The 27,996-nt window shown below is 49.8% G+C and overlaps 1 protein-coding gene and 1 long non-coding RNA gene across 15 annotated transcripts in view; both read right to left on the reverse strand.

Moving 5' to 3' along the window:
• TBC1D22A (TBC1 domain family member 22A) overlaps positions 1 to 27,683 on the reverse strand; it is a 403,669-nt gene extending 375,986 nt beyond the window's left edge. For 3 of the 14 annotated variants that reach the window (XM_063622512.1, XM_055252819.2, XM_055252820.2), the window contains exon 1: positions 27,423 to 27,683. In XM_063622512.1, coding sequence (XP_063478582.1) covers positions 27,423 to 27,484 — 62 coding nt within the window. In that variant the 5' untranslated portion in view covers positions 27,485 to 27,683. Of the gene's footprint in view, positions 1 to 1,824; positions 1,940 to 14,894; positions 15,305 to 15,715; positions 16,129 to 17,008; positions 18,549 to 26,941; positions 27,152 to 27,422 lie in introns of those variants that run through there. The other 11 variants (XM_055252832.2, XM_063622514.1, XM_063622511.1 and 8 more) reach the window with 9 other exon arrangements.
• LOC134733439 (uncharacterized) lies at positions 19,556 to 21,289 on the reverse strand. The gene is made up of 2 exons (XR_010116884.1): positions 21,072 to 21,289; positions 19,556 to 20,616 (listed from the first exon to the last, which is right to left on the reverse strand). It is a non-coding gene; the product is annotated as an uncharacterized lncRNA (long non-coding RNA).
• Positions 27,684 to 27,996: the final 313 nt, after the last annotated feature.

Raw genomic sequence — 27,996 nt, forward strand, 5'->3', positions numbered from 1 at the left:
AGCAGGGAAAACGCTCTCCCCTGGAGCTTCCAGAAGGAACCAGTCCCACCAACACCTTGGTGTTAGCCCAGTGAGACCTACGTCAGACTTGCAAACTCTAGAACTCCAAGATACCACGTTGTTGTCGGCCAGTAAGTTTGTGATGATTTGTTAGCGTAGTCACAGAAACAGAATGGCGGTGGCCAATCTGTTTGCCTTGGTCTGGGAGGCTGAGCCACTCGTGTGTCCTTTCCTCGTGATTCTGCTTTGGGGACGCACTTGGAAAGGCCTACCCCTTCTGAGAGTGCACAAACATTCCACTGTGTGCTAGTTTCATCCTTCTAGAGGGCTCGTTCCTACCCTTACGTTTTCAATCCACCTAGAATTTATATTATTTTGCTATATAGTGTTTAGTAGGAAACTTTAAAAAAAAATAAAGAAGAGTTCAAACGTCATTTGTTCAGTAATCTCTCCTTTCACCCACTGCTTTGAGAACATCATCTTTAACATTAAAATATTACATTGGGTCAGTTTTCAGTTTCCCACTCAGTTTCTATTCGGTATCCCATTCCTATGCCTGCAGCACAATATATTAATTATACCAAATGTTTACTTTTATATTCTAAGATTTTTCAGCAAAACTTGACAAACATTTTTTCGATACTGACTCTCGGACAGGGCACTGGGGAGGGAAAGACAAGCACAACACGTCCAAACTATTCCGGCCCTTACAGTTTACTTACAAAAGCAAAACTTCGACTGGCATTTTGAATGTTCTATGATAATTCCTACAAGAGCATGCCACAGGAGCATAGAAACCCAGTCTTATTGGGAGGCCGAGGCAGGCGGATCACGAGGTCAGGAGATCGAGACCATCCTGGCTAACACAGTGAAACCCCGTCTCTATGAAAAATACAAAAAATTAGCCGGGCGTGGTGGCACGTGCCTGTAATCTCAGCTACTTGGGAAGCTGAGGCAGGAGAATGGCGTGAACCCAGGAGGCAGAGCTTGCAGTGAGCCAAGATCATGCCACTGCACTCCAGCCTGGGCGACAGCGAGACTCTGTCTCGAAAGAAAGAAAGAAAGAAAAGAAAGAGAGAAAGAGAGAAAGGAAGGAAAGGAAGGAAAGGAAGGAAAGGAAGGAAAGGAAGGAAGGAAGGAAGGAAGGAAGGAAGGAAGGAAGGAAGGAAGGAAAGAAAGAAGAAAAGAAAAGAAAAGAAAAGAGAAAAGAAAAGAGAAAAGAAAGAAAGGAAGATTCCTTAAGAAAAAAAAATCACACTTAGAACTAGGAAAAGTGAGACTGGCAGAAGGTTGAGACAAACAAAACAGCATGCACCTGATCGGAAGCCCAGGAGCAGTGGAATCGGTGGGACATCAAAGTGGCAGCCAGGGGCCTGTCATCACAGTGAGCAGAAACATGAGCCCACATCCGGCCTTCCTTCAAAGGCCCAGGAGCCCAGTCCCATCCCTCACTCCACAGAGGAAGATGGGAAACCCAGAGAAGAGAAAGGAATTCAAAAGAGTTTTGCCCCTTGAAGGGTTTGTTACGACTTCTCCTTCCCAAAAAAAAGCCAGTAAGGAGAAACATATGATTTCAGAAGAAAATTCTAAAGTCAGCATCCAAATGAAAACATCACATTTACTTCTGCATACATCAGAGTGAGTTTCAGTTTCAAACTGAAGACGACCTGAAAGCAAAGCGCTGATCCCTCCTCTCAACCAGGAAGGACCTACGTGGCAGGCACTGTCCTGGGTGCTGAGGACACAGATGCCCTGTGGCATGAACCACAGGCGGGTCCCCGTGGGGCTGGGGCTGGATACTTTTACCAAAGGAATGAAACACACAGAAAAGTGAAGGAACAGCCCTGTGAGCACCACGCCGCGTGCCACTGCTCAGCTCCAACCCCTCTCAGCAGCCTCCGGATTCGCTCAACATGCCGTTTCTTTTCTACTATCAATACTGCAAGCAATAAAACATAGAGAATAATAGTAGTAGCTAACAGAGATGAGCATTATTCTAAACTCTTAATGTGTTAACTCCTTTAATCTTTGCAACCCAATAAGGCAGATATCATTACTCTTCCCATTCTAAAGGTGGAAAAACCGAGGGACAGAAAGCTTAAGAAAGTAGCCTGCCTGGGTGGGCATGGTGGCTCACGCCTGTAATCTCAGAACTTTGGGAGGCTAAGGTGGGCGGATCATGAGGTCCGGAGATCAAGACCATCCTGGCTAACACAGTGAAACCCCGTCTCTACTAAAAATACAAAAAAGCCGGTCGTGGTGGCGGACGCCTATAGTCCCAGCTACTCAGGAGGCTGAGGCAGGAGAATGGTGTAAATCCGGGAGGCAGAGCTTGCAGTGAGCCGAGATCACGCCCCTGCACTCCAACCTGGGCGACAGAGCGAGACGCCGTCCCCTCCCCCCAAAAAAAGTCTCCCCCCCCCAAAAAAAAAAAAAGAAAAAAAGAAAGTAGCCTGCCCAAGGTCACCCACCCCTGGTAGGCTGCAAAGCCAGCTTAGTGACATATAGAACATAAGGAATAACCACACAGACACCACCCAGAGATTCACTTCCACCAAATTCCAACATTTTGTCATATAATAGCGTTGAAACCCTCCCCGTTCTGGTTCTCTACCTGCCTCCTCTGAGGTAGCTACCAACCTGTATTTGACATTTTCCATTTCCATATGAGAGTTTATACTATTATGGAAGAGACATGGATCTCTAGGCAACATACAGTATTATTCTGCACATTTGCAAAGTTTACATTGTTATCATTTCATACATATGTATCTTTTTTTTTTTTTTTTTTGAGACGGAGTCTCGCTCTGTCGCCCAGGCTGGAGTGCAGTGGCGCGATCTCGGCTCACTGCAAGCTCCGCCTCCCAGGTTCCCGCCATTCTCCCGCCTCAGCCTCTCCAAGTAGCTGGGACTACAGGCGCCCGCCACCACGCCTGGCTAATTTTTTTGTACTTTTAGTAGAGACGGGGTTTCACCATGGTCTCGATCTCCTGACCTCGTGATCCGCCCGCCTCGGCCTCCCAAAGTGCTGGGATTACAAGTGTGAGCCACCGTGCCCGGCTCATATGTATCTTCTTGCAACTAGACGTTCCCTCAAGATTGTTCTTTATGTATCAATGTTAATGCATGCAGCTCCAGTTTTGTTCTGTGGGGTTTCACTGTATGAAAGCCAGTACTTTAGCAGTAAACCAACTTTTCAAAAGAAATGTTATATGGAAATGCCAAACAGGTAAAGGCAGAGCTATTCTGGTGAAGGGGAGACGCAGGAGCCCCCACATGCACTGGCCGGGCCACTCGACAGAAACAGAGGAGACGGAGACGCAGGAGCCGCCACATGCACTGGCCTGACCACTCGACAGAAAGAGAGGAGAGGCAACTCCCAGAACCACAGCAGGACTCCAGGGAGACACAGAAACCTGCTGGTCTGGTTATTTCCTTAAATATAAGGAAAATGAACAAACCCAAGAGATGGTTCTCTGAGTAGATGAATAAAACTGACAAACCTTTAGCTAGACTGACTAAAAGAAAAAAGAGAAGACTTAAATTACTAAAGTCAGAAATGATGGAAAAGACATTATTGTCAACCTTACAGAAATAAAAAGAATTATGAGAATATTATGAACTGTGCACCAACGAATAAGATTAATTAGATATAATGCACAAATTCCCAGAAACATACACACAACTGAAACTTACTCAAGGAGCAGGAGGAAATATGACTAGATACATAACATGGAAAGAGGCTAAATTAGAGGCCGGGCACACTGGCTCACGCTTGTAATCACGGCACTTTGGGAAGCCAAGGTGGGAGGATCGCTTGAACCCCAGGAGTTCAAGACCAGCCTGGCCAACAAAGCAAGACTTCGTCTACTAAAAACCAAAAAACTAGTGGGCATGGTGGCACACACCTGTAGTCCCAGCTACTCAGAAGGCTGACATGGGAAGATCACTTGAGCCCAGGAATTCGAGGTTACAGTGACCTATGACAGCACTATTGTGCTCCAGTGTAGGCAACAGAGCAAGACCCTGTCTCAAAAAAATAAAAAATAAAAATAAAGAGACTAAATTAGTAATCAAAACACTACGCACAAAGAAAAGTCCAAGCCCAGAGGGATTCACTGGTAAATTTTACCAAACAGGTAAAGAAGAATTAATACCAATTCTTCATAAATCCTTCCAAAACCTAGAAAAGGAGGTAATATTTCCCAACTCATTCTATGAGGCAAGTACTACCCTGATACCAAAATCAAGCAAAGACATCACAAAGAAAGAAAACTTCAAACCAATATCTCTTATGAATATACACATAAAAACCCAAAATACTAGCAAACCAAATCCAACAACACAGAAAAAGGGATTACGTATCATAATCAAGTGGAATTTATCCAAGAAATGCAAGGTTGGTTTAATAACCAAAAATCAATTAGTACAATACACTATATTAATAGCATAAAGAACAAAAACCACATGATCATCTAAATAGATGCAGAAAAAGCATATGATAAAATTCAATACTCCTTCATTATAAAAATTATCAACAAACTAGGAATCAAAGGTAATCTTCATCCTGATAAAGGATATCTACAAAAAACTCATAGTTAACATCATACTTAATGGTGAAAGGCTGAATATTTTGCCCCTACGCTCAGGAAAAAGACAAGGATGGGAGGTGGCTCATGCCTGTAATCCAGCACTTTGGGAGGCCAAGGTGGGGAGGATCACTTGAGCCCAGGAGTTAAAGACCAGTCTGGGCAACAAAGTGAGACCTCGATCTCTACAAAAAATCAAAAAATTAACCAGGCATGATGATGCATGTCTATGGTCCCAGCTACATGGAAGGCTGAAACAGGAGAACCACTTGAGCCCAGGAGGTTGAGATCAAGGCTTCAGCGAGCCATGTTGGCAAAACTGCACTCTCTAGCCTGGGCAACAGAGCAGGACCTTGTCTCAAAACAAAACAAAAGTACTGATACAAGCTACAACACGGATCAATCTTGAAAATATTATGCTCAGTGAAAGAAGATAATTACCAATGAAATGGGCATTATTCCATTTATATGAAATCCCTAGAACAGACCATTCTATATACAGAAAACGTAGATTAGTGGTTACTTGGGGACTAGAACAGGGAGGAAGGCAGGGGTGACAGTTAAAGGACACACGAAGTTTTCTAGAGGCAATAAACATGCTCTAAAACTGATTGTGGTGATAGTTACACAACTCTTTGAAGACACTAAAAAAACCACTGCATTATATACTTTAAATGGGTGAAGGCTATTGTGGGTGAATTGTGTTGTATCTGTATCTCAAGGAAGATATTATAATGTTTTAAAGTCAATACAACTTTTACCTGACCCTCTTGGGTTCCCACTCTTGGAACCCAGCTACCCATTCTCTGAAGACGCCAAAATTAGCCACAAGGATCTCCTATATGTACACATTACAACCCACAGCACTAGGTGAAGGCCCAGCGGACAGCCTGCATCACCGCTAGACAAGTCAGTGAATCAGCCTTCTTATAATTTCAGCCCCAGCCTTCGAGTCTTCCTAGTGAGGCCCCAGACATCATGGAGAAGAGACAAGATATCCCACTGTGCCCTATGTGAATTTCTGACCCACAAAACCGATGAGCAGAATCAAATGCTTGCTCTATGCCAGGGGGTGGGAAAAAGATACAGCCTGCTTAGATCAACCCCAATCCATCTGTCATGTCCTTTTCCTGAAACGTCTTGGATGTCTCTCTGACATTGGTAGAAAGCTTTCAGGTTTAAGAATCAAAGGCCCAGGTTCAAGGCCCAGCTCCAACACTTACTAGCTGGTAAAGTTTTAACCAAGTAAGTACTCTGAGTTTTCATTTTCTCATCCTGGAAATGGGAATAAGAATATGTATGAAATGAGATAATCGTATATCACAGCAATCTGAATACTGGGACATGACCTACGAATAGCATTTATCAATATGATCAATCTCTCTTTATACGAACGTTTACATTCTTCCTATCATTTCCCAATGTATCTCTATTGCTCAAAACCAGCATGCTTCTTGGCCTACTGGCCACTATTTGCATGTCCTTTTTTAAACAAGTCTCTGCCACGTTATCACAGGCCACAGGTTTTTCCTCCCGGGACAGCCGGAAATTCATAGATTCTTCATAGGCAAACCATTTGTGTTTACTAAGCAAAAAACGTTCCAACAAAGTTCAAATGAGACTAAAGGAACCCCATTTTATCTTATCAAAATTGCGCTTTTGATTTTGCATAACTAAAAAGAAAAGCAGACTTCAACTAAAGATATTTTAAAGGAATATGTGGCAACATACCCACCTACCTCATTTCAGATAATGAAATCTGTCTTTAAAAAAGTATATTAACTGGCCAGGTATGGTGGCTCACATCTGTAATCCCAGAACTTGGGAGGCTGAGGCAGGAGGATCACTTGAGACCAGGAGTTCAAGACTAGCCTGGGCAACATAGGGAGACCCCATCTCTACCAAAAAAATAACTTAGCCGGGCACAGTGGCATATACCTGGAGCCCCTGCCACTCACAAGGCTAAAGTAGATGGATCACATGAGCCCAGGAGTTTGAGGTTGCAGTGGGCTGTGATCACACCACTGCACTCCAGCCTGAGCAACAAAGCAAGACTTTGCATCCAAAAAAAGAAAAGGATATTAGTCAATAAACTTTTTAATGAATTATACTTCTTTGAAACACTGCAGTAATCTACTGTTTTAAAGAGAACCCTAGTGATTCCTTATGAAAAGCAGATGCATATGACATAATTCCACTTTTTTTTTTTTTGAGACGGAGTCTCGCTCTGTCGCCCAGGCTGGAGTGCAGTGGCACGATCTCAGCTCACTGCAAGCTCCGCCTCCCGGGTTCACGCCATTCTCCTGCCTTAGCCTCCCGAGTAGCTGGGACTACAGGCGCCCGCCACCACGCCAGGCTAGTTTTTTGTATTTTTTGTAGAGACGGGGTTTCACCGTGGTCTCGATCTCCTGACCTCATGATCCGCCCACCTCAGCCTCCCAAAGTGCTGGGATTACAGGCGTGAGCCACCACACCCGGCCTAATTCCACTTTTTGACAGACAACCTAGAAAACCCTTGCACAAGCACCACGAGACCATGGAGGGAGCATGGGTGAATCCTGACAACATGAAGCTGAGAGAAGCCAGATGCAAAAGGCCGCACACTGTATGATTCCACTGACATGCAACATCCAGAACAGGCAAATCCCTGGAGCCAGATAGTAGCCCCATGGTTGCCAAGGGTGGGGAGGAGAGAATGGGAAGTGAATGCTAACAGGTACAGCGTTGCTCTCTGTGGTGATGAAATTTTTCTAAAACCAACTGTAGTAATGACTGCATAACTGTGAATATACTAAAAACACCAAGCACTTTAAATGGGCGAATGGTGTGGTATGTAAGTGGTATCTCTATAAAGATTGAAGGGAGGACAGGAAGGGCCCCCTCCCTGACCCCACTGTGTCCCAGGAAGGCCGGTACGTCATGGAAGGGAAGGCTCGAGATGGCTGACCAGCCTCATTCATTCAACCTTTAAATAAGTCCAAGTCCGGCCAGGCACGGTGGCTCAGGCCTGTAATCCCAGCACTTTGGGAGGCCAAGGTGGGCAGATCACGAGGTCAAGAGATCGAGACCATCCTGGTCAACATGGTGAAACCTCATCTCTACTAAAACTACAAAAATTAGCTGGGTGTGATGGCACACGCCTGTAGTCCCAGCTACCCAGGAGGCTGCGGCAGGAGAATCACTTGAACTCAGGAGGCGGAGGTTGCAGTGAGCTGAGATCGCGCCACTGCACTCCAGCCTGGGCAACAGAGTGACACCCTGTCTAAAAAAAAAAAAAAAAAAAATCGGGAGGGCACCTCCAGGGAGAAGGGGAGAGGGGTCACAGCATGAGAACAGGCTGGAGACACTGGTCAGTTGTGGGGGTCAGGGCAGTGGGAAATGCCCAAGAGAAAGAGAATGGGTCCCTGAAATCAACACCAACTCTTCAGGACTGTGCCCAGAGCTGTCTTTACAACATGACTCAGAAAATTTAAATAAACAATAAACAAAACACTAGAATCCAATACTTGCTGCGAATCTACTCGTGGATAGCCAAGGCCTCCAACTTGGTCCTTGCTTGACGGCAGCGTGAAACACAGACGTCTTCAGCTTCTACTGACTACACTGCGTTATGTTTCTCCATTCAAGTCACTCAACAAACACTGACTGGGCACCTGCTCCACACCAGGCCCGGGCTGGTCCTGGAAAGCTGACAGTGAACAAGCGAGAGTCCCTGTCCTCGGGCCGCCTCAGCGAAGGCAGCTAATCCATGAGGATACAGGTGACTCTGAAGCAGGAAGAGACAAGTCAGAGTCAAGAGGGACAGAACGACTCGGGCCAACGCTGCGAGGCCACTGGGTTTTGACAGGAAGCAGCTCTCCCCGGCAGATCCTGCAGAAGGTTTTTCTGGTTTGAATTTGAAGCCTCTACACCAAGGTGCTCTTTTCAAACAAACCTGATGGTGTATCAGAATGGCTTCTTTTTTTTTTTTTAAATTGAAGGTTAAACAGCAGTGGGTGAAAATAGCAGTGAGGGAAACAGGGAAGAGTGAAAGAAAATAAAAGTATGGAAAAGCAATAAACCCAGCTGTAATGTTCTCAAGATCATAAAAGAAACGAAACATTTACGATTAAATGCTACTCTGTATTTCACATATATGAAGTAAACAGGCAAGTCATCTAGTCCAATTCATTTCATGGCTAATCAACCTCTCTTCTCCAAGCACAGTCATTACTCAGTGCCACCTTAGGGTTCAATAGCAGCTTTCTGAAATACATACTCAAATTGGCAACTGAATTTACCACTCAGCTCATTCTAACACATGGTGATACTCCCCAGATTTATAAAATATATTCAGAAGTAAATTTTCCAAGGAAATTAACTCTAGGAGCTTTGGAGGAAAATGTACGAAAAACCATTATGGCAACAGTAAACAATTCCACCATCCCCTCCGTCCACAGCACAATTTGAAACTCGTGCCCACCCCGAGGGTCAACGGCAGAAAGACGTGGTGCCTGAGACCCAAACCAGAGGGTCTCCGAGGGCTGTCCCACCCCGACACCCACACCACTCTGACTGGCAGCAACACATACGCTGTCCTGCAAGGTTCCCAGCTATGTGGTGCCGCTTCTGGGCCACAAACTCCCTGCTACAGGGACTGAGTTTTGTCTCTCGTCACACTCCTCACAGCCCTCGGAGCACTGAGAACCCAGCAGGAGCTGAGGCAATCACTGGGTCAAATGGACATCTCTGGAAGTAGGTCTTGGAAACAGCATTTTTACAACGATTTTTTTCCCTCACGTAACAAAAGCAATGTGTGTTTATTATAGAAAACAGAAAATATGAAGGAAATGGAAGTATTCTGAAATTGTCCTGGCTGGGCGCTGTGGCTCACGCCTGTAATCCCAGCACTTTGGGAGGCCGAGGCGGGCAGATCACCTGAGGTCAGAAGTTCAAGACCAGCCTGGCCACCATGGTGAAACCCCGTCTCTACTAAAAATACAAAAATTAGCCAGGCGTGGTGGTGGGCACCTTTAAAAAAAAAAAAAAAAGAAAGAAAGAAAGAAAGAAATTGTCCAACACAGAGAAGTAAAGTCACGCACCACATAACGACATTTTAATCAACAACAGACCACATATGGGACCATGGTCCTGTAAGACTATAATGCAGCTGAAAAATTCCTGTCACCTAGTGATGTCACAGCCAAAGTTACATCATAGCACAAAGCATACTCCTGTGTTTGCGGTGATGCTGATGTAAGCAAATCTACTGCACTGCCAGTCCTATAACAGTACAGCACATACATTATGTACTGTATGTAATACTTGATCATAATGAACAACTATGCTACTGCTTTATGTATGTATTCATTGTACTAATTGTATTATACTTTTTTTTTGAGACAGAGTTTCGCTCTTGTCATTCAGGCTGGAGTGCAATGGTACGATCTCGACTCATTGCAGCCTCTGCCTCCAGGGTACAAGCGATTCTCCTGCCTCAGACTCCTGAGTATCTGGGATTACAGGTGCCCACCACCACGCCTGGCTAATTTTTGTATTTTTAGTAGAGACAGGGTTTCACCATGTTGGCCAGGCTGGTCTCGAACTCCTGACCTCAGGTGATCTACCCGCCTCGGCCTCCCAAAGTGCTGGGATTACAGGCATGAGCCACTGTGCCTGGCCTATTGTACTATATTTTTTATCATTATTTTAGAGTATGCTCCTTTTACTTACTTAAAAAATAAAATAAAAGCTGTAAAACAGCCTCAGGCAAGTCCCTAGTCCTTCAGGAGGCATTCCAGAAGAAGGCGATGTTATCATGGAAGATGACGGCTCCACGCATGTTGTCGCCTCTGAAGACCTTCCACTGGGACAAGACGTGGAGGTGGAAGCCAGTGGCACCGACGGTCCTGACCCTGTGTCAGCCTAGGCTAATGTGTATGTCTGTGTCTTAGTTATTAACAAAAAGCTGAAAAAGTAAAAAATAAAACAATTTAAAAAGAGAAAAAAGCTTACCGAGTCAGGATACAAAGAAAAATATTTTGGTACAGCTGTACAACGTATTTGTGTTCTAAGCTATGTCTTAATAGAAAGGAGTCAAAAGTTTTTTTAAAATCAAAACGTTTATGAAGTTTAAAAGTCACAGCAAGCTAAGGTTAATTTACTACTGAAGAAGGTGTTTTTATGAATCTAGTATAGACTAAATGTAGAGTGCTAATGACGTCTACACAATGCACAGTGATGACCCAGACCTTCCCATTCACTCACCCTTCATTCACTGACCCACCAAGAGTACCACCCAGTCCCGCGAGCGCCAATCGCACCAGCTGCCCTACACGAGTATGCCATTTTATCTTTTATTCTGTATTTGTACTATACCTGCTCCATATTTAGAGATGTTTAGATACAAAAATACTAACCATTGTGTGACAACTGCCTGCAGTACTCAGAACAGTACCACGCTGTACAGACGCGTAGCCTCGGAGCAACAGACGGTGCCATATAACCTAGGTGTGCAGCAGGCGACACTGCACTAACCCTACCTGGGTTTGTATAAATGTGCTCTGTGATGTTCACACAGGGACAAAATCACCTAAGGACGCATGTCTCAGAAGGTGTCCCCGTCGCTAAGTGATGCATGACTTTCAGGGCGGCTCCGCCATCTGGCAGCCAGCCATCACGGAGGCCCATTTCCCCTCTTTCCTTCTTGCTGCTTCTCACTCAATCCTGGCCCTGCCCAGCTTCCCCTCAGGACTCATCACACTGAGCTCTTTCTTCTTGCTCCCTCCTCTGCCTCCTGCCAGCCTCTCTGCACGTCCCAGACTCTTCTGTGTGTTCCCAACTCTGCTCCCCAGAGCCGAGTCCTCAGTCCTCCTTTCTTCTCTTATGAAAAATCATGCTCTCCTGACTTCCTCCACCCGAGTAAACGGTTCTCAAACACGTGCCTCCAAGCAGATCCACTGCCAACTCTCAGCCATGAAACCACCACCTCACGTCAGCGGGTCCCCCAAAAAAATCAGCTGTCCCCACCGGCCACTCCTCACACCCACTCTTCAGTCCCCACCCTTGGACAACATCACCCTCTACCAGTCACACAAAAATAGACAACGTGCTCGTCCCTGCCTCGTACCTCTCCCTGGAGCCCTCTTCTCCTGGCGGCCCCTGGCTCTCACTGGCCCATGTCCTGGCATCAAAAACCCTCTGTTCCCACTAACTTAAATCAGGGCTCCATTTTCTCTCATTCTGACCATGTATCTCCTGTGACCACCTCCAGAACTGCAACCCACCAACATGAGGGTCAGCCTCGTCTCCTCCCTGAAGCACACCACCCACCCAAGTTCCACATCCTCTAGGTTACCTCGGAAACCTCCCACACATCTCTCTTCTCCTGTCCATCAGCCCTGGCCTTGACCCATCCCCTGCTCCTGAGAAGAACACGACAGCTGCACCGGCTGCCCCAGGGTTTGGCCTCAGCTCTGTGGTCCTGTGCCCATCAAAGGATGGGTCACTCCCCAGCTGAACATCCTTCAAGGTCTTCCTACAGGCCTTGGGGAAGAACTCATATGCCTTCAGGTCCCATGAGGCCTCTGCACTGCCCTCCTGCCCCTCCCAGCCTTGAGAAAGAACTTGGACGCTTTCAGGTCCCATGAGGCCTGTGCAGTGTCCTCCTGCCCCTCTCGGCTCACACACCCAAAGTGTGGCACAGGGTCCGTTTTGAATACCTACTGAACTAACTGAATTGCAAGCACTTCCTGACAGTCCCCTTCTTCTCTCTCTCCTCCCCATAGCCATGGTTCTCACCCGACATCCTGGCTGGCCTCGTCCTACCCATGCAATCTCACGCCAGTTCCTTGACCTGAGCCTCTGTCTCTGGCACATAGCAAGAGGTCAATACGCAGTAGCAGGAGGTCTGATCAGGTCACCCCTGCTCAGAAACCTTCCCTACTCCAAACACAAAACAGCCTCAAGCCAAAACTCCTGCAGCCACCATCCTGAACACCGACCCTCACCTACCATCCCCCCACACAGCCGCAGCTGTACCCACTCCTTCCATCCATACCATCCCCCCACACAGCCAGAGCTGTGCCCACTCCTTCCATCCATACCATCCCCCCACACAGCCAGAGCTGTGCCCACTCCTTCCATCCATACCATCCCCCCACACAGCCAGAGCTGTACCCACTCCTTCCATCCATACCATCCCACCACACAGCCGCAGCTGTACCCACTCCTTCCATCCATACCATCCCCCCACACAGCCAGAGCTGTGCCCACTCCTTCCATCCATACCATCCCACCACACAGCCAGAGCTGTGCCCACTCCTTCCATCCATACCATCCCACCACACAGCCAGAGCTGTACCCACTCCTTCCATCCATACCATCCCACCACACAGCCAGAGCTGTACCCACTCCTTCCATCCATACCATCCCACCACACAGCCAGAGCTGTGCCCACTCCTTCCATCCATACCATCCCACCACACAGCCAGAGCTGTACCCACTCCTTCCATCCATACCATCCCACCACACAGCCAGAGCTGTGCCCACTCCTTCCATCCATACCATCCCACCACACAGCCAGAGCTGTGCCCACTCCTTCCATCCATACCATCCCACCACACAGCCAGAGCTGTACCCACTCCTTCCATCCATACCATCCCACCACACAGCCAGAGCTGTACCCACTCCTTCCATCCATACCATCCCACCACACAGCCGCAGCTGTACCCACTCCTTCCATCCATACCATCCCCCCACACAGCCAGAGCTGTGCCCACTCCTTCCATCCATACCATCCCACCACACAGCCAGAGCTGTGCCCACTCCTTCCATCCATACCATCCCCCCACACAGCCGCAGCTGTACCCACTCCTTCCATCCATACCATCCCACCACACAGCCAGAGCTGTGCCCACTCCTTCCAGCACACCATCCCACCACACAGCCAGAGCTGTGCCCACTCCTTCCATCCATACCATCCCACCACACAGCCAGAGCTGTGCCCACTCCTTCCAGCACACCATCCCCCCCACACAGCCGCAGCTGTACCCACTCCTTCCATCCATACCATCCCACCACACAGCCGCAGCTGTACCCACTCTTTCCATCCATACCATCCCACCACACAGCCAGAGCTGTACCCACTCCTTCCATCCATACCATCCCACCACACAGCCGCAGCTGTACCCACTCCTTCCATCCATACCATCCCACCACACAGCCGCAGCTGTACCCACTCTTTCCATCCATACCATCCCACCACACAGCCGCAGCTGTGCCCACTCCTTCCATCCATACCATCCCACCACACAGCCGCAGCTGTACCCACTCCTTCCATCCATACCATCCCACCACACAGCCGCAGCTGTACCCACTCCTTCCATCCATACCATCCCACCACACAGCCGCAGCTGTACCCACTCCTTCCATCCATACCATCCCACCACACAGCCGCAGCTGTACCCACTCCTTCCATCCATACCATCCCACCACACAGCCGCAGCTGTACCCACTCCTTCCATCCATACCATCCCACCACACAGCCAGAGCTGTGCCCACTCCTTCCAGCACACCATCCCCCCCACACAGCTGCAGCTGTACCCACTCCTTCCATCCATACCATCCCACCACACAGCCAGAGCTGTGCCCACTCCTTCCATCCATACCATCCCACCACACAGCCGCAGCTGTACCCACTCCTTCCATCCATACCAGCCCACCACACAGCCGCAGCTGTACCCACTCTTTCCATCGATACCATCCCACCACACAGCCGCAGCTGTGCCCACTCCTTCCATCCATACCATCCCACCACACAGCCAGAGCTGTACCCACTCCTTCCATCCATACCATCCCACCACACAGCCGCAGCTGTACCCACTCTTTCCATCCATACCATCCCACCACACAGCCGCAGCTGTACCCACTCCTTCCAGCACACCATCCCCCCCACACAGCTGCAGCTGTGCCCACTCCTTCCACGCACACCTCTGTTCTCAGGTGACCAGCAACTCACCAGGCTCCCAAACACACCCTGTACTCCTCCTCACCCGGGCTGTGTTCAAGCCACCCTGTGTCAAGAAGGCCTTGTCCCAGCCCCTGACTACAGAACACACCCCACACCCCAGGTAACCTTCAAAGTCCACTTTAATGTCGTCTCATGTCCTCAGTGAAAACTCCCCTTTCCTTGCCCATGCTGCCACAGGCCTTCCTGCCCCTCCATGGCCCACTTGGCACCAGCATCCTTGCAGCAGAAGCTCCTGGCTGGTCTGTCCCCCTCAGCAAACGGAAGTCCCTCAGTAGCAGGAGTAACACCGGGCTCACCTTTGCACACACTCCAGGGCCTCGTGTGCAAACAGAGTGCATCCCATAACTGCTTGTTACATTGAATTCTCTTCCTCACTATGCAAATATTTGAATGATTGAGCATTTAAAGGCACACCATATCTTTGAAGGAATTAAGTTCCAAGAATACAGCACGTTCTCTCACAACAAAACCTAGCTAGGTAACACCCTCTTAAAAGCTACTGAGCTGCTGTTAAGGTGGCCTTTTCTATCAGCTATTTAAAAGCATGACGGCTTAGGCAGGCACATTTGGCTGATGCACAAGCTGTTACGGTGGCTCTAGTGACTGGTTTTGGAACACAAAACTAACTCAATACAGAGATTAATTCTAAGAGAAAACAAAATGCGGCCCACAGCCAACAACCCTCTACCAGCCCTTCCAGGAGGCAGCTGTGGCCATGCAGGAATCACCTACTGCACCATCAATAAACCTGAGAACTTGGCAGTGGCCAGACCCAGTCTCAAAACAGAAGAGGTGGCACTCTGTGCTCTTCCTCCACCCCGAGAAAGCAACTCCCAAGGCCCCAGACGTGAGCAGGAAAATACTGTCATAAATTCTATAAAACTGTGATTGTCTCTGAACCCTTCTTCCTCCCAGATCCCTTCTGAATTCGGAAAGAAGCAAGGCCAGATCTCCCCTTGACTCCCGACCCCAACAGCATAATGTAGGGAGTCCCAGCCAACTCGCTGGTCTCCCCGCCACAAACACATTCACGTGAAAACAAGGGCAGCGGGTGCACCAAGCCCTCGCGGAGGAGCTGCCACCCCTAAGAGAGCCACAGTGACACCAAGGGACTCACCCCCTTTCCAAGACCAGGTCTTTCATTTTGAGTATCCCCAGACTTTTTGTTCCCCCTTTCTGAGATGTTTCCTCTTTTCTGGTGATAAACATGGAAATTCCACCCCGAGCGCTGTGGGTCATGAAGGGGCGCGTAGGCCCTGCGAGTCCAGTTGCTTAGAATACCTGTGGGTTTCCTCATTGAGCAGGAAGTAGAGGCTGAGAACGTCTGTGTTGTTACTGATGGCAGCCCCCCGGAGCAGGGCCAGGCATTGCTGGGTGCCCTCTCCACCCTGAGTCTGCCTTCCCTGTACGGCCTGCAGTGGGGAAGGTGGGCCTCTGCTCAAGGCCCCGAGCTCCTAGGGGAATGGGTTCACCCTCAGGCCCATCCAAGGCAGAGCCCTTTCCGGCTTCAGGGCCCGTGGTGTTTCTGGGCCCCCGGTGTTTCTGGGCCCCCGACTGCATCAGCTCTGTTCCCACGGGTCCCTCCTGGGTGTTCTTGCTCATGCTTGGGTTCATTGGAGCACTGCCTCGCCCTCCGCCACCCTCTTCCTTCTCATGTGCGCTGTGTGCACCGGAGCCCGGCCGATGCCGATAGAATTTTTAAGTGTGCCATGCAGCTCTCTCCACCTGGGCCTCGTACTCCTTGCCGTGCTGGTTTGAAATGGGCCTTCTTTTATTAAACATTTTTACTAAACTAAAAAAAAAAAAATAGGCTTCCTGGCTCCAAGGCTTTCAGCTAGATGAGGCAAGTGGTGTTGATTGCAGTCGTCTGGATGAGCTCCTGATCCTTGGCTGAAAGCCATCAGTGGTTCGGGGTGTGTGGAGAGACAGGGCACTGGATGGGCCTGAGGGTGAACCCATTCCCCTAGGAGCTCGGGGCCTTGAGCAGAGGCCCACCTTCCCCACTGCAGGCCGTACAGGGAAGGCAGACTCAGGGTGGAGAGGGCACCCAGCAATGCCTGGCCCTGCTCCGGGGGGCTGCCATCAGTAACAACACAGACGTTCTCAGCCTCTACTTCCTACTCCATGAGGAAACCCACAGGTATTCTAAGCAACTGGACTCGCAGGGCCTACGCGCCCCTTCATGACCCACAGCGCTCGGGGTGGAATTTCCATGTTTATCACCAGAAAAGAGGAAACATTTCAGAAAGGGGGAACAAAAAGTCTGGGGATACTCAAAATGAAAGTTCCCCACAGCACGGGGCCCAGAAATGGGAAGAGCCCAGGCAGCCCTGTTCCCTCTGGGCCTCCTGATACCTCTGCCTCTTGTCTGCAAAGAGAACACTGGGGGGACCTAGGAGAAGCTGCTCACCTCACTCCAGAAGAATCCCCGGCAGTCTGCCGAGCACAGGAAGCGTGGTTTTCCCTAAGCCTGGAGGAGCCAGGCCTCAGGCTGAGCTCAGCTGGGCTCCAAGGGCAGGCAGGCCCAGCAGGCAGCACCCTGAGTTCAAACAGGAGGATGGGTGTAGGGGCGGTGAGAACACTTCCACCCAAGCCAGCCCACAGAAGGATCGATACCTGGTGAGTGAGTCAGCTTTCTCTGTAATAATTTCAGCACCTGTTAAGTCCCCTAGGGAATGGAGGAGCTAAGGATGAGGCTGTGATGGGTAAGGGCACAGACTTCTCAGGTTCAAACCCCAGCTCTGCCACTTATGAGCTGTGTGGCTTTGAGCACGTAACTCAGCTTCTGAGTTTCATTTGTAAAATAGGGACCACATGGTACCACCCCCAGCTGCTATGAGGACTACACGGGTGGTTGCATGTAAAGTGCCTAGCCCGCCGGGCGCGGTGGCTCAGGCCTGTAATCCCAGCACTTTGGGAGGCCAAGGTGGGCGGATCACCTGAGGTCAGGAGTTCGGGACCAGCCTGGCCAACAGGGTGAAACCCCATCTCTACTAAAACACACACAAAAAAATTAGCTGGGTGTGGCAGCATGAGCCTGTAGCCCCAGTTACTGGGGAGGCTGAGGCAGGAGAACTGCTTGAACCTGAGAGGCAGAGGTTACAGTGACCTGAGATGGCACCATTGTATTCCAGCCTGGGTAACAGAGCAAGACTCCATCTCCAAAAAAAAAAGTGCCTAGCCCAAGGGAAGCACTCCACAAACAATCCCTAGCGTGAGGTGTGACGCCAAGGCCCCAGCTACCTCAGTTCTGAGCGCTGCAGGGAACACCTGCTCACAGACACGCTCCCCGACTCCTCAGGAAAAAGAACCACGCAGGTGGGTCATCTTGCGCTCCCAGGGCCAAGCATGGTGACATTCCCCACCCTGTGGCAGGACACCGGCTCCTGTTCCTGGGCTCCCCACTGCACCTAGAAGCACTGCACGATGCAGATCTCCACGGCCTGTGTTCAGGGGGTGAAGGGCTGAGCTGAGGAGGGGTAAAGAAGCTGAGCCTGTCAGAGAACGAAAGGAGGGACAGGTGTCACTCTCGGGCCACAGAGCCAGGACAGCCCCCTGCACGTGAGCACTGCCCTTGTCCTAGCCACAGGCAGGCTGTGCTAGACTGTGGCCGTTCAGGGAAAGAAAAACAGAGATGACTTCTTTTCAACGCAAATGCCCATCGATCAACAAGTGGATAAAGAAAGTGTGGTGTGGCCAGACGCAGTGGCTCATGCCTGCAATCCCAGCACTTTGGGAGGCCAAGGCAGGAGGATCACAAGGTCAGGAGATGGAGACCATCCTGGCCAACATGCTAAAAATACAAAAATTAGCTGGGCATGGTGGTGGGCCCCTGTAATCCCAGCTACTCAGGATGCTGAGGCAGGAGAATCGCTTGAACCCGGGAGACAGAGGTTGCAGTGAGCCGAAATCATACCACTGCACTCCAGGCTGGTGACAGAGCGAGACTCCACTCAAAAAAGAAAAAAAAAAAAAGTGTGGTGCATGTGTGTTTGTGTACATATGTATATGTGTATATATATTTATGTATTTTATATATATATATATATATATATGAAGGAATACTACTCAGCCATAAAAAGGAATGAATTATTGGCATTCGCAGAGACCTAGATGAGATTGGAGACAACAATTCTGAGTAAAGTAACTCAGGAATGGAAAACCAAACAGCATCTGTTCTCACTCATAAGTGGGGGCTAATGGCTAGGCACGGTGGCTCACGCCTGTAATCTCAGCACTCTGGGAGGCCAAGGCGGGTGGATCACTTGAGGTCAGGAGTTCAAGACCAGCCTGGCCAACATGGTGAAACCCCATCTCTACTAAAAATACAAAAATTAGGCAGGCATGGTGGCACGTGCCTGTAATCCCAGCCACTCGGGAGGCTGAGGCAGGAGAATCGCCTGAATCCAGGAGGCAAAGGTTGCAATGAGCTGAGATCGTGCCACTCCACTCCAGCATGGGCAACAGAGAGAGACTCCATCTCAAAAAAAAAAAAAAAAAAATAGTAAGTGGGACCTAAGCCATGAGGACGCAAAGTCATAAGAATGACACAATGGACTTCAGGGACTCAGGGGAAAAGGACGGGAAGTGGGTGAGGGATAAAAGACTGGGTTCAGTGTATACTGCTCGGGTGCACCCAAATCTCACAAATCACCACTAAAGAACTTACTCATGTAACCAAACACCACCTGTTCCCCAGTAATCTATGGAAATAAAAAATTAAAAAGAAAAAACAAAAACAGACAAGTGGTCTCCGAAGACTTGTCCTCAATTCCACGAGGAATCCCATGGTTCCTCAAAAATACTTGGAGGCGATGGGGTACTCCCTCCTGCTCTCGTTACTTAAGAAACAAATAAATAATCCAAAATTGTCAGGGATTAATCATTTTTGTCTTCATTTAAAATTAACCCAGAGTCCAGATTTACTCTATCAGACAAATATGTAAGATTAAGGAAATATGATTCACATTCAATTTATTTTTCAAAGTGTTTCTGGACAAAGTAAGACATTTAATAACATGGAAAGTAACCGCTGAAAGGAACAAGAAAAGGAACTGCACCTACAGCAAAATCTCACCCACCAGCGTTTCCGCGGCCCCCGTCACAGGAAGGTCATGTCCACTCACTAACAAGAAGAGAAACCCAGCCGGCAGGGAACACACCATCACTGCCGGACCAAGACTCCCGGGCTTCCCTCTGCATGGGAAACAGGACTGAGAGTTCTTACCCAATAAACAATCTCTTCAAAACACAAGCAAAAGGCAATACAGATTTATAAAAAACACCAGAAAGCAAGGCGGCCAGAGGCAGCAGCCAACATTCTGAGGAAAGAGGCAGGGCCCTATTTGGTTCCTAGGCCTGAGCAGGACATAGGACACGAGAAGAACCCTCCGAGCTGACTTCAGTCCCCTGGGTTTAAACACACTTTGTGGAGGTTACCCAGTGACTCCCCCGCAAGGCCGCTGACCAAGGCACTCCTGCCCACATCCTGCCCACATCCAAGAGCAGGACTCTGCTGAGGGAGGTGCTGGGCCACCGGCCATTCCCTGTCAGACATCCCTCGGCACAGTCCCCCACTCTTCACGGCTGCTGTAACAAATTACCACAACTTAAAACATGCATTCATTATCTCGAAGTTCTGAAGGTCAGAAACCCGGCATGGGTCTCATCACACTGAAGTCCAGGCGTCAGCCAGCTGTGCCCCTTCCGGGAGGCTCGAGGGGAGAACTCCTTTCCTGCTCACTCCAGTTGTCGGCAGAATTCCGCTCCTGGCGGATGCAGGAGCAAGGCCTTGCTCTCCTGTTAGCCATCCGCAGAAGGCCTTTCCCAGCTTCTAGAAGCCGCGCCACATTCCTGGTGACTGCCTCCTCCATCTGCAAAGCCAGCCGCTGTAGGTGGAATCCATCCCACGCCGTGTCTCTGACCACGTCCAAAAGCTCATGAGGTTACACTGGGACCACCGGGTAACAGGACAATTCCCCCATTTCAGGTCAGCTGATTAGCAACCTTAATTCCCCTCTGCCATGTAACAGAACACATTCACAGGGGTCAGGGATGAGGATGAGGATGAGGATACCTTTAGGGGACCAATATTCTGCCCACCACACTCCCATCCCCTCAGGCCAGCACCCCGGAGATCACCTGGACCCGCCCATCAGTGAATCCTGAGTGCGCCATGTGCACCCTGAACCTGCCCACTCCTCTCCAACCCCACAGCATCTGGCCTCGGCCTCCTCAGAAGCCCACCAGTTTCCTCTCTCACCCTCTCTTCAAGGATGACGAACAGTGTCACAGTATCACACCCCTCCCTGTTTAAAACCCTCCAACACTCTCTCATGGCTCTTAGGACCACAGCTCAGATCTTCACCATGGCCTTGGAAGCAGCTCTGGTGCCTGCTCACCACCCTCCATGCCCCTCCTCCCCAGTCAAGCGCTCCCTGCAGGAGGGGGGCTCCGATACACCCTCCCCTGACCTTGGCAGCCAGATCGGTTCCTGCTGTACAGCCAGGTCTCGGAGGAAGCGGGACCTGTGTCAGGAGGACATGACCATTCCACCCAGTGAGGGCCTTGCTACTCTGCCAGCGTCCCGGGACTGCCACCTGCCCAGCACTGCAGTCTGTGCGCATGTGTTCACGGGGCAGGCATCCAGCCGCGAAGGGCCACATGGCTTGCTCAGCACTCACCACAGCACCTGGCACAGGAGAGGAGCTCGTAAACGTTTTCCAAATGAATTCATTATCCCCAACAGTGCCTCTCTTTCGGCTGAGGACGGACTGTGGCCTATTCAGCTGACCGTCTAGAAGCTCACAGACATCTCGTGGCTCTGGCAGTGTAAGCTGAAGGCTGTCAGAGCCACAACACTAAGAACCCTCTTCTGCTCCAGCTTTATCCCAGCACTCACATCCTTGCCATGCTCAATTTGGGCCTTTCTTGCCACCATAACACTTTCTTTTTTTTTTTTTTTTTTTGAGACAGAGTCTCGCCCTGTTGCCCAGGCTAGAGTGCAGTGACAGGATCTCAGCTCACTGCAACCTCTGCCTCCCGGGTTCAAATGATTCTCCTGCTTCAGCCTCCTGAGTAGCTGGGATTATAGGTGCCCGCCACAATGTCCAGCTATTTTTTGTATTTTTAGTAGAGACGGGGTTTCACCATGTTGGTCAGGCTGGTCTCAAACTGCTGACCTCAGGTGATCCACCTGCCTCAGCCCCCCAAAGTGCTGAGATGACAGGCATGAGCCAGAGTGCCCAGCCACCACCCTGCCACTTTCAAATGTCATACTCCACATACCCCAGCTGCCTGCATACCCTCCATCAGCAGACCACACCCTGCCAGGCGGAGCTGAGCTAAAATAGCAAACATCAGACCCACACTGAAAGACTGCCTGTGTTCTCAAGCCCAGTGTGCTGTGATTTTGTCTTGGCATTTAAAGTGAAGTGTGGCAAGAATTCCAACTGCAACTGCGGAAAGCAACAGCCCTTCGGGAGCCAAGAAGAGTCAGCGGCCCAGGAAAGAACCAGCCCAGCCAGTCAGAGACTGAACCTTCAGATTCTATTTTTTTTTTTTTTTTTTTTGAGACAGAGTCTTGCTCTGTTGCCCAGGCTGCGGTGTGGTGGTGCGATCTTGGCTCGCTGCAACCTCTGCCTCCTGTGTTCAAGCGATTCTCCTGCCTCAGCTTCCCAAATAGCTATGATTACATTAGGTTTAATGGGGTATCTTTGGCTGCTGTACTGAAGACAGATTGGAGGCGTTGGGAGTCGGGGCAAGGGCAGAAAGCAGGGAGACCAAGAGGCCAGGGTGCTGCAACATCCAGTGGTCACTGGTGGTGGCGGCTTGCACCTGTGTGGAAGCTGTGGTGGTGGCAAGAAACGGTAGGTGACAAGAATCCGAAGGTTTCACCTCACCTGGCTAATTTTTGTATTTTTGGTAGAGACGGGGTTTCACCATGTTGGCCAGGCTGGTCTCAAACTCCTGACCTCAAGTGATCCACCCACCTCGGCCTCCCAAAGTGCTGGGATTACAGGCGTGAGCCACCGTGCCCGGCCAAACCTTCGGATTCTTGTCACCTACCGTTTCTTGCCACCACCACAGCTTCCACACAGGTGCAAGCCGCCACCACCAGTGACCACTGGATGCTGCAGCACCCTGGCCTCTTGGTCTCCCTGCTTCTGCCCTTGCCCCGACTCCCAACGCCTCCAATCTGTCTTCAGTACAGCAGCCAAAGATACCCCATTAAACCTAATGCAGACCATGCCACTCCTCTGCTCAAAGCCCTCCAAAGGTGCCCCATTCAGCCAGCATCAAAGAACAGTCCACGTCTTCACTGTGGTCATGAGGCCCTACCCCACCACCCTTCATGACGCCCCCAACGACTCTCCCCTTCTCTTGGCCAGACCCACACTGGCCCCAGCTCCTCTTCTCAAGCACGCCAGCATCGCTCATGGGGTCCTCTGCACCTGCTCACCCCTCTGCTCTTCCCCAGCCTCCTGGTTGGCCTGTTCCCTCACCTCATGCAAATCTTTCCTCAAATGTCACCTCAGCGAAGGGCTCCTTCTCACCACCACACCTGCCACTAAGCCACCTAGTCCTCCTTCCCAGCATTGTTTTGATAGCAGCTGTCACCTTCCAACACTTAACTCCATTTAACTGAGCTATGTTATTTATACCCGGCTCTCCCACTGCACTGTAAGCTGGGAGAGCAGAGATCTGGGTCTATTTTGTTCACTAATATTATCTCCAGCACCTGGGGGCTGTTCCTAACACATACTATGGGTTGAATACATATTTGCTGGATCAGCAAATCATCAAATTCTCAAAACTGGTCCAAGAAGCCCATCCTTTTCTCCTCAAAGAGAATTGTGCTAAGCCAAAGATATCTCCCCATTTGCCATAGCTACTTAAATCAAATTCAGATACAGACACTGATGGCCCCAGAGGTAACTTGGTGAAGACCACTACTGGAAAAAGAAAGTTAAAATCTGGACCACCAACTCCTCGTCAGAGGTCTATCTGCCACACCACACAACCTGGCTCCTCCAGAAACAAAGTTTCTAGGAAAGTGTCAGCCAAATATGCAACCTAAGGACGAGGGTGTGCTAAACCGAGGGTCTACCAGCAAGACCACCTCTCCTGCAGTTTATAACCCTGGCCAAACCACTCACTCTCCAGGCTAATCGAGGAGATAGTTCGGAATAAACACCACGTATCGGTACTGACAATGCAAGAATGAGAAAGACACATTTCCTAAACCTGTGGATCTCACTAGTGAAAGCAAGCACATACCAGGGAGAACAGGAAGCCAGAGGCACCAACAACACTGAGTTTGATGCAAAAAAGGGGGACTTTAGTTCAGGCTGCATAAAAACAGGAGGTGTGGGCCGGGCGCGGTGGCTCATGCCTGGAATCCCAGCACCTTGGGAGGCCGAGGCGGGCGGATCACAAGGTCAGGAGATCAAGACCACCCTGGCTAACACAGTGAAACCCCGAAGAATGCAAAAAATTAGCCAGGCGTGGTGGCGGGCGCCTGTAGTCCCAGCTACTTGGGAGGCTAAGGCAGGAGAATGACATGAACCCAGGAGGCGGAGCTTGCAGTGAGCCGAGATGGCGCCCCTGCACTCCAGCCTGGGCAACAGAGTGAGACTCCGTCTCAATAAAAAAAAAAAAAAAAAAAAAAAAAATATATATATATATATATATATATATATATATATATATATAAATTAGCTGGGCGTGGTGGCGAGTGCCTATAATCCCAGCTACTCAGGAGGCTGAGGCAGGAGAACTGCTTGAACTGGGATCCAGGAGGTGGAGGTAGCAGTGAGCTGAGATCGTGCCACTGCACTCCAGCCTGGACTACAGAGCGAGACTCTTGTCTCAGAAAAAAAAAAAAAAAAAAAAAAAAGAGGAAAACAAGGCTGGGCATGGGGGCTCACACCTGTAATCCCAGCACTTTGGGAGGCTGAGGTGGATGGATCACCTGAGGTCAGGAGTTCGAGACTAGCCTGGCCGACATGGTGAAACCCCGTCTCTACTAAAAATACAAAAAAACAGCCAGGCGTGGTGGTGGGCGCCTGTAATCCCAGCTACTTGGGAGGCTGAGGCAGGAGAATCACTTGAACCTAGGAGGCAGAGGTTGCAGGGAGGCAGAGGTTGCAGTGAGCCGAGATCGCCACCACTGCACTCCAGCCTGGGCAACAGAGTGAGATTCCATCTCAAAAAAAAAAAAAAAAAGAAAGAAAACAATCATGGGAAACAATTGAAAGCTGCCAAAGCCACAGGAACCTTGCTAGGATCTCCACTAGCACTGTGCTTGCACAGGTGTGGACTAAATAAATATGCAGCTAGTGACCAATCACCACTACTGATAGGAAAACGGGCATCCCTCTGTGACTCCTCCTTCAGGGAAGAGTTCCAGCCTGCCACCTGAAAGAGCAGCACTGCCAGAGGCTTGAGCCACAAGACGGATGGGAGACACAGAGGCTTCACAGGCCTTCCTGGTGCACCCAACCTCTCCTCCTTCTTCTGCCCTCTTCAGTGACAGCCTCGAACTCTCCAAGACTCCAGCTTCACAAAGGTAACACAGAAGCTGCTCTCAAAAGTGCCTACGACACAGAACAGAATCAAAGTCAGAGGAAAAGGAAAGCTGGTCTTTGGTATTTCAGGTTCACACAGAAGAAAGCTGGAGACTGTATTAGTCTCCTGTGGCTGCCATAACAAATTACCACCAACTGAATGGCTTAAAACAACAGACACTTATTCTCTCTCAGTTTTAAACGCCAAAAGCCCAAAATCAAGTGGTCATCTGCAGGGCCATGCTCTCTGTCAAGTCTCTAGGTGAGCATCCTTCCTTGCCTCTTCTAGCTTCTGGTGGCTGCCAGCAACCCCTGGCTTTCCTTTGCTTGTAAATGTACTATTCCCATCTCTGTTTCTGTCTCCACTGGGCCATTTCGCTGTGTGTGTCTCTCTGTATTCAAATTTCCCTCTTCTTATAAAAATACTAGTTGTCGAACTAAGGCCCACCCTCATCCAGTATGACCTCATTTTACCTTACTTGTGCAAAAACCCTATTTCCAAATGTCACATCCATGGGTTCCAGATGGACATAAATTCAACTCAGTATAAGGACAAATTACCAAGAGCCACAGCCTTCAATCCAAAGGTTGAGTCACTGCTGTAACTCCACACAGCAGCTCTGTTATTCTTACATCTAAGTTGATTAAGAATTAGAGTTTAGACTGATGAGGAACCAAAACCTTAAGACCTAAAACTAACACATAAAAGTTACACTGTCAAGTGGCTCCTCTTCCCTGGACTCTATGTTCTATAGCATTTGTTCCTGTCGCTACCAGGACCTCCTATCCACCACCATTCCAGAATCTTCACTCATCTTGGACACTGACACTGGTTTTGTTGAAAGCTCTTACTGTTCTCGAATCAAGCACAGTCCTGTGGACTCAAATAGGGTCTCCGGCCACTTTTGATGACTCCCTTCATTCTCAAAGTCACTGTCTGAGCTGTCAGTAACTCACTCTGCTAACCCCCAGATCACTCTTAAAAGTAAACTTTCTTTTTTTTTTTTTTTTTTTTTTGAGACAGAGTTTCGCTCTTGTTGCCCAGGATGGAGTGCAATGGAACGATCTCGGCTCACTGCAACCTCCACCTCCCAGGTTCAAGTGATTCTCCTGCCTCAGCCTCCTGAGTAGCCAGGATTACAGGCATGTGCCACCATGCCCAGCTAATTTTGTATTTTTAGTAGAGACTAGGTTTCTCCATGTTGGTCAGGCTGGTCTCAAACTCCTGACCTCAGGTGATCTGTTCACCTCGACCTCCCAAAGTGCTGGGATCACAGGCGTGAGCCGCCACACCCGGCCAAAAGTAAACTTTTCTAACTGGATGCAGTAAATTCCAAAGTTTATCATTCAAACACTCAAACAATAATATTTATTATGAGACAGGTGTACAAACCATTTTACTGTGTTTATGAATGATTCTACTCAGACTTATTTTCATAACACAATTCATAATTTTCAGTATTCCAGACTTCAACTTTGGAACAGAACTATGTTGTGAAATCTTGACGTTTGCTTATCTCTGATCTGTTTTCACCAGTGGCTGATTTTATCCTAGGTACCCTCCACGTAATGTCTCACTCCCTAGGGCCCTGGCAGAGCTCAGCGCCACAGCAATCAGACAAGGACTCTGGAGCTCTGGAGCTGTAATGGCATCTAGGGTGTACCCAGGTCATTCCAGGCGCAAAAAAAAAAAAAAAAAAAAAAAAAAAAAACTTCCTGCTAACACAATATAGGAGCTGGTTTTGAGACCAGCAAGCAGAAACATGGGAACTCACAGGGAAACTCTAATCCTCTTCCACGCTCAAGGCAAGAGCAGCAGCCCACAAGAGAACAGATGCAAATCAAGTGGGTCAAAAACACCACACCCCCTGCAGAAACTGATCTGCCCAGCAGACGGGGCCTCAGCCCGGCCAGCTTCCGGACTCCACCAAACTTCACGGCATGACCCGAATCAGTTCCTTCCAGCCTCTCCAGGGAGCCCAGGAGTTTCTCGGAAAGAAGTCTGCCAGTGTCAGGGAAAACGCCAATAGCTCCTCCTCGTCCTTGTAAGCCTCGATCCTGCGTGCAGCCACTGTCACCCCCAGAACCCACGCTCCGACCTCCGAGTCCCCCAACGCCCGTCACACCATCCAGCAGTCTCCTCAGAGTCCATGTTGCCCTCTCCAGACCCCCGACTCCCCCCGCAGCCCAGGAGGCCAACGCGGCCACCTGACCTCTGACCCCTGACCCCGACCTGGCCCTCTCCGGCACACCCACCTGCCCGGGAGCTTGCTGTTGCTGCGCTTCCAGAATTGCTTCCTGGCCCCGTCGCTGGCCATGGCCCCTCCTCATCCCTCAGACCCGCGGCCCAGACACCCCAAGTGCAGCCGGCCCTCCCCCAGCGGCCCTTTCCTGTGAGCCGGGTGGCCCCTCACTGGTCCCGGGACTCCAGAGCGTAGAGCCGAGAAGCAATTCCGCCTCCTTCCGGAAGTTGTGCCTACGCGCGCCCGGAAGTCCCGCCTAAGTCCCAGGTGGCGAGTGACGCAGCATTCCGAGCGCCCGGCGTTATTAAAGGGCGACGCCGCACAACGCACGTCACACGCATCGCGGAGGGAGCAGAGGGTTTCCGAGTTTGTTTCAGTCCGTCGCTCCTGGCTCGCGCGACGTAACAGCGGCGCTCTCCTGCCGGCAACGGACTCCCAGGAGCCGCCCGACTCTCGAGCTCCTCATTTCCAAAGCTGAACTGGGCCCATGTCTGATTCCGGTTTCTCTTGATCGCGTTTCGGAGCCGGCCGAGAACAGAGGGAAGCCAGACACACCATACCCGGCCCGACAGTGGCAGGGCGGCTGC

The sequence above is a fragment of the Symphalangus syndactylus genome, chromosome 18, assembly GCF_028878055.3.
Source record: "Symphalangus syndactylus isolate Jambi chromosome 18, NHGRI_mSymSyn1-v2.1_pri, whole genome shotgun sequence".
NCBI classification, from domain to species: domain Eukaryota; kingdom Metazoa; phylum Chordata; class Mammalia; order Primates; family Hylobatidae; genus Symphalangus; species Symphalangus syndactylus.